General features: G+C 55.2%; 2 protein-coding genes across 2 annotated transcripts; one reads left to right on the top strand and one right to left on the bottom strand.

Moving 5' to 3' along the window:
- The first annotated feature begins 35 nt into the window (after positions 1–35).
- Positions 36–5,969, top strand: CSUI_006549 (uncharacterized protein). Its single transcript, XM_068066705.1, has 4 exons — positions 36–3,559; positions 3,976–4,040; positions 4,666–5,352; positions 5,570–5,969. The coding sequence occupies exon 1, from the start codon at positions 845–847 to the stop codon at positions 3,512–3,514; it is 2,670 nt and encodes an 889-aa protein (XP_067921320.1). The 5' UTR covers positions 36–844; the 3' UTR covers positions 3,515–3,559; positions 3,976–4,040; positions 4,666–5,352; positions 5,570–5,969.
- On the bottom strand, positions 5,251–6,675 carry CSUI_006548 (rna polymerase ii accessory factor cdc73). The gene is made up of 2 exons (XM_068066704.1): positions 6,216–6,675; positions 5,251–5,738 (listed from the first exon to the last, which is right to left on the bottom strand). The coding sequence occupies exons 1-2, from the start codon at positions 6,270–6,272 to the stop codon at positions 5,379–5,381; spliced, it is 417 nt and encodes a 138-aa protein (XP_067921319.1). The 5' UTR covers positions 6,273–6,675; the 3' UTR covers positions 5,251–5,378.
- Positions 6,676–6,697: the final 22 nt, after the last annotated feature.

Below are 6,697 nucleotides of genomic sequence, written 5' to 3'. Positions count from 1 at the left end.
CGCCACCGGCGAGCTACACTCGGCGCGGATGATGCACCGAGTGTAGCTCGCCGGTGGCGAGATAGCTAGTCTGCCTTTTCTTTTTGGGTTTCTTTTGCCGGTCAGCTCTTCCTCTTTGTGCGCCTGCAAGTTTTCACGTGGCTCCAGTGTAGCGCCTTCCGCACACTTCCTCGGAGTGGCTGCGTGCATGCGACGCCGTAGAGCCAGGTTGCTTTTTCTGTCGGGTGTGTTTTCTGCAAGCCAGGATGAGAAACACACTCTTGGTTGTCCACTGCCCAGTAGCAGTTTTCGGTTTTCGTCCGTGCGGTGCACTATTGCTTGTTGGCTTTCAATATCGACGCTATAAAGACTAACAAGCCGCTTGGAATGCTTGTCAGGACAGGATCCTAACCAAAGGAACACCACTTAGCGATGTCCACGCCCTAACCGCGAACTGACCCAACGGTCCTGAATCCTCTTGAGGTCGTCGAGTCTGTGGCTACTCGTCTCCAGCAGTTTCTCCATGCGAAAGGCGCGTGCATCTGTCAAGAGGCCTACACCCGACACTTTCGCCTAGGCGACAGGGGATCGCCTAGGAGATGCATTTCCGTGTACATCTTTCTCTTTGAGGTGTGAAGACTGAATCCACGTCACCGAGCCGACTAGCTACGGGTAGGGTCTGCGGGACAGGGTTTTAGCAGTGGGCGGGTACTGAAAAGGTACAAAAAGGGGACAGTATCAAGTCGCAAGCTGGAGGGTGGAGCACTCATCAGTTCTTAAAGTGAGCTATAATGTTGAGGAAAAGACTCGCACCTGCTACGGGAAGTCACAGTTTTGCCTCCTGTCCCCTTTACTGGGTACAAATATGCAGCCGACTCAGATGATCCGCGCGGGTGTGTCTTCTTCCTCAGCTGCTGATGACGCTTGCTGCACCCCTCCTCTCAATCCCTTCACTCATAAAAGTCGCCATCTAGTTTCCCTCGGTGATGTTTATGAGGGCCTTCGGCGAGAAGGCGAAAAATTGCGCCTCGAGGCCGGAGGGTCAAGAAAGAAGAGCGTCGGTCTGGGGATGTGGTTGTCCCTGGAATCACTTGGAGCTTCCTGTCGTTGTAATAGCAGTATTCTGACTTCTGTATTACTACCAGGAGAAGGTATTGTAATCCTGTTCTACTTCAAGGGAAAGAGGTGGAGCAGCGTAGGTCTGCACGCGTCCCATCGCGTCCCCGTCAAACCGTGCGGAGGCTCCTACTCTTCGAGAGGTTTAGGGAGCCCCACTCTTCCAGTTGCCTTAGCTAGATATGTCTCTGTACCTCTCCTTATTTTAACTGTAGAGGAGGTACTGTATTGCATGCAGGAGTGCGCTGGGCCGTCGTCAGCGCAGCTCTCCCTAAGAATCTTTGACAGCGTTACAGCACGGCGCTTGACCTTGAATGATATTCTTTCGCTCCTTCATCCTCGTTTCCTACGTCCGCTCTTGTGCTGTACGGCACTGAGGGCGGTTTCGGCCACTCTTAGAAGGGATAGCAGACGGGCAGACAACCACACGGAGACGCACGGGCAAGATGAATATACTCGAGGACAAAAGAAAGAAAAACGGGAGACACTTCGTAGAACGGTGCCCTCGTTACCTTGTACGCCATCGACACGTGCTGATGCGTGCGCATCCCTCACCTCACCAAAAAAAAAAACAACTGATAGCCCGCGGGCACCTTCAAGCCCCAGCGAGCAAGGTGCAGAGCGCGGCTTTGCAAGGCATGCGCCCTTCACTTGCTCGAAGGAAGCGTCACATTACACGTCTACGCAGGCGCCCGTTGACGCGGCTACGCAACAAGACACTGTACAACGCCCTTCTCACGAGGGCGCAAACTCCTCTTTTTTTACTGCTTCCTGTTATTCGGCCTGCATTTCGTCTTGTCCGAGCTATTCTCCCGCTTGTTCAGCCGGCTGTCTCTGCCGGCATGTGGCAGGCGGTTTGTGCTGCTCCCCGCGACTGTCATTTCACGAGCTGCTTGTGTATTTGCGTCTGAGGAGATCAGGCTTACGTGTCCAGCGCCGAGGTTTGGGAGCCTTGGCGGCGGTCATTCGACTTTCGCCTCTTTTCGTCTCTTCTCGCTTTATGCTGCCCTCCGTGCTGTCTTGCGCACCGCCTCTCCTTCACTCGTCCTACAGTTCTTCGCTCCACTCCACTCCTCCCTCTGCCCCCAAGAGGCTGGCGACTGTTTGCGGTGATCCGTCGATGCGAGTACTGCCGAGCGACACGGAGATTGGGCGGGGCACTCCTGAGTGTGAAGCGGGCGTTGAGCATTTGACAGAGACCCTCCCGAGTATATCTCCCACAACACGAGAAAAGGGTAGGTCCCATAGAGGAGCAAGCGACGGAGAACGGGAGAAGGATCGGACAGCGGCAGAGAAAGACCGCAGACGGCAGACGGAGACTAGTGCGCACGAGCAGGTGGATGGCGGTGAAGAGAGGGATCAGTCACGTGATGCCATTGAAGAACGAAAAGACAGTAGCAACGAAAGAAGAGCACCCCAGAAGGTCCATCCCATCCCCCGGTGGGTTGTCTCGTTTTCCCGGGGCTCCAAAGAAACGAAGAGAAATAAAGCATTGGCCACTACCGCTCACGGTAATATGGAGGATACCGGTATGAGCCAGGCAAAATCATCGAAGCGGAGTGAGGAGGATGCACCGCTTATGGTGGGACTGCGCGATGCCAACGTAAAGCACCAGATTCCGCACAGCAGTTGTGATACGGACGTGGACGAGGATTCCAGGGCGTCCCTGAGTGCTTCTGCTAGCGAAGGGATCTGCTCGACTAGAGATGGCAGGCGGGATGGAGGGGACTGCAAGCCGGCAGTGTCCTCTACAGGTGACGAGGAGGGGCGGTCCAGACGGGCACAAAAAAATGCACGACTCCAGCACGCGTGTAATATACACCGAGACGAGAGAAGAGCAACACACAATCTCGTGGGAGGCCTACTTGGCCTGAGATCTGAAAGGCTAGCAGCAGAGGGGGGATCAGACACAGACGTACTGCCAGTTTTCCCCGTGCGTTATGAGGAGAATGCCTCATCTTTACTCCCGTTGTATCTCGATCCGTCCTCTCAGCATTATGTGGATGTCTCCTCTCTTCCAGGTTCGTGCCTCCCAGCAGCTCGTGCCCCCAACGCTACGCGCGACCGTGTTCTGCCCTCGTTGAACTGCCCCTCTCGTGTCTCCTCTTCGCTCCTCCAAAAACGGAAGCTGCCGCTCTCGCGTTCTCACGTCAGGTATCTGCCTCCTGCGCACAAGAAGTACTGTACCAGCTCTGCAAGGCGACAAAAAGAAAATCACACGCTTCTTTGTGGAGAACAAGAACAGGAGGCGAAGGAAGGAGTGGCACGCGGGCCCGATGAGACGGACGAAGAGGAAGGTGTCAGAGTGAAAAAGCACGGAAACATACACGACACGCTGTGGAAATCAGTCGTCGTAGGGGCCGCCTCTGCCGACGGTCCAGTTGCCCTAATTCGTGCGCGTGCGGTAGCACTTCTGTGAAGACGCCGTCCACGGTTTCCGAGGGTGTGATGCTGAGAAGACACGGTAAGCGTTGCGGGGATATTCTCTATTCTGATCTGATTCGTTGCCCTTTGTGTCAGCTTCCAGTGAGAAACACAGTAAAGTGCCGAAGCTATAGAGGCTCGTCCTTGGACGTGCGGATGAACTCTCCAACGCACACACCTCGTGAGGACTATAGAACAGACGCAGTTTCCATGGTCTGACCGTAGCGCAGGGTAGTCCTTCACAGTCAGTTTCTGGAGACACTCTTACATTCAGAGGTCACGACCTCGTCGATCCTGTTGTCATCGGATACAAGTACCCGGCCAAAAAATCCGTGTGCAGCAAGTGTAGAGTCGACGCAACTTGTAGGGGCGTAAATTGACTGTCAGGCGCCTGGGAAAGCGAGAATCTGCTTCATACGACCCTGTTCCGCTTCTGTCCGTGTGTGGTTCCTGCAGCATAGGCGAGTATCATTGACCTTCCCAATACCAAGGCTTCGTCCGGACTACATAAGCATTTGCAGGTATGTGTTTCGGCGCTTGCTTCGTACACCCGTAGGCTCGTCACGTGCATCCACACAGATCTTCAAAGAGAGGGGGTAGTCACGACAATGCCTCGACTCAGAGTTACCGCGGAATCGCGGCCGAACCACGCCTGTGGATCGCGGCGCTGCGACCCAACAAACTGGGGGCCATCCCCGGGTAGGTGGCCGTGCGGGGCTCTCCGGTCAGGATACGGCGACACGGCTTTACGGCATCGTGCGCCCACACATTTTCCTACGTTACGCTCTCAGGAGGGCACACGACAAGTACGCTCCTGCTAACTACCCGGCGTTCTGGCAAGTCAGGACAGGCACCAGTGTTTTGGTAGGTAAAGAACCAACTGTGGCCACTTACATACTTCCAGTGTGTGAACACACTCAGCAACTCCTGTCGTGAGCCCTTCCGACGCTCGGACTGACTCCCCGACCAGCGAAGGGTGCTGCAAAGGCTGTTTGTCGGCCATACGGGGGCATATGAAGAAGGGTCTCCGTGCAAGTCCTCGCTATGCCGACACTCAGGACCGTCGTGAAGCGTCTCCCTAGTGTAATGCGTGCCTGCCCTAGGTCCCGGGGAAGCCATAGTCAGAGTGTTGTCTTTTGCCTGCAGGCAGGCGGATACGGTGGGGGGCGAAGAGGGAGACGGCTTTGGCGTTCTGCTGTAAGAAGTGGCGTTTGTTTCATCCCTAGCCTAGACAGCCGCTGAGCCGCGTGCTGTTCGTTGTTTCGATGCCGGAGTAGTGGGCCTTAGACACGGCCTACTCTAAGGCGCAGCCTTTCTTACTCTGACGCTGCGTCGTGAATACCGACGTGTATGGATCCGATGCTTGCCTTCGTTGCGTGGGCCTAAGGCTTCATTTCACGAACTGAGTCCGAGACCTGGTCCGCTCCGGACAGCGTCTAACTCTCTGCAAGTGCGCGGGGAAACCGACTGACCCCCCTTGTGGCTGTTTGAATACAGGGGCTAGCGCACAAACTCCTGACCCGTCCACCGTTCCGATTGAACGAAGGGATCACGCACTGTGTGCGCACAGCTCACGGCTGTCCTGTCTGCGCTGAGGCCTCTGTCAACCGTTCCCACTCAGGCCTCTTTTTTACACAGCACAAGGCACTCCGGAGTGTCAGCGATACGTGACACGACCACCTGACGAGGCTTCCGAAGTTCAAAACGGCGCAGCCCAGGGGGTCCTTAGCTTCGGAGTAGAGACTCATACAAAACCAAACAAGTACACGCGGCCAGTCCCTGTGCCTCCGTACTATGGTTCGTTCGCTGGCCAACACAAACCGATAACAGAAAGTAAGCCATCCCATGTCAGCTTTAGTTCAACATTGACCATGACGAGAAGACGCTTTACACAGCTGGTGTAAACTTTGCTCACGTTGGCCTGCATACCCGTATCGTCCTTCGCGACCTGGGTGACCCCGCTGCGTGTCCATCGTGTGCCCTCCGTAGCCTGTCCCAAAACTCCGCCCTCGTGTACTGCCACCGCCCTCGCTGTATGCTTCGCTTCCAGGCACCCCCGCTACTTTGGTCCTCGAGTCGCCTGCGCCTGAGGCATCAAGACGACGATCAAAAGCGAGACATAGCTTCCGAGGTTGAAGTAGAAAATCTTCCAGGCTTGCCCAGAAGTCCGTCGCGGCTGCTGCGTCGTTATACCGATGACTCCGAGAGAGCCGGATAACCTACAACAATAACGTGGCAACGAATCATTAACTCTGTCGGCTCTCCCGTTGGGATATGCTTTCTCCGTAAACGCTCGAGTCAGTTCGTTAAGAAACGTCCGAGAAAAGAGCATCCATTACTCGCCTCCCAAGCATCAGGTACACCGCGAATGAAAACCTGCCGCGATTTTTCTAGTGACCTACGTATATATAGCTCTCTCATCACGTAAACATGCAAATGGGTATATCCGTAGAATAGCCGGTGAGGTGCAATACGCTGGTGAAGAAATTGCTGGTTCGCAAACACGAGCTACCCTTGGACCCGGCCGGGTGGGCCGCGGTGCCCGGCTGCCCTGGTTCGAACAAAAGTACTCTGCCCCAACTCTGCCCGCTCCATGTACTCAGCAGTTCTCGTAGTGTGGCTGAGCCGACATCTAGTGTCCAAGTTTATTTACGATAGTGACTGTTCCATGAACAGCGGCCTTCGTTAGCCCTCACCTTCACGTTCAAGCCACAAACGTCGGCGGGTATGGCGTCTTCCTCATAGACAAACATGACACCTCTGAGAAAGACACAAACGCAGCATTCTCTTCATGTCTAGTTTTCCCCTGGCTCTCGCCTGAAACCAAGACGACGGAGCCTACAAAACCTGCCACGAGTGCATGAGACGCATGTTCTCCCCGCGGCGGTCCGTCTTCCCTCCAGTGCGTCCCTGCTTTTAACGTTGGACCGAGAATAGCGGCAGCATCACCGTAGCGCCTGTAACACCTGATGAGGGGAACAGCTTTCTTCGAGAAAATCTGTTTCATTCACCACGAGGACCGGACATCAGCAATGGTACCCAATAGCTCCCGGCTGCGTATGCCCTCTCAAACGTCCTTGGCATGAAACACTTGCATCACGCACACAAACAAGGAACTTGACCCCGGTCTCTTACAGGGGGCTTCCTGAGACTCCGACACAGACACGGACAGCCAGCC

Source organism: Cystoisospora suis (assembly GCF_002600585.1).
Source record: "Cystoisospora suis strain Wien I chromosome Unknown contig_3322, whole genome shotgun sequence".
Classification (NCBI taxonomy): Eukaryota; Apicomplexa; class Conoidasida; order Eucoccidiorida; family Sarcocystidae; genus Cystoisospora; species Cystoisospora suis.
Note: the sequence above shows the minus strand (reverse complement) of the source record. Positions and strands in the feature narration are given on the sequence as shown.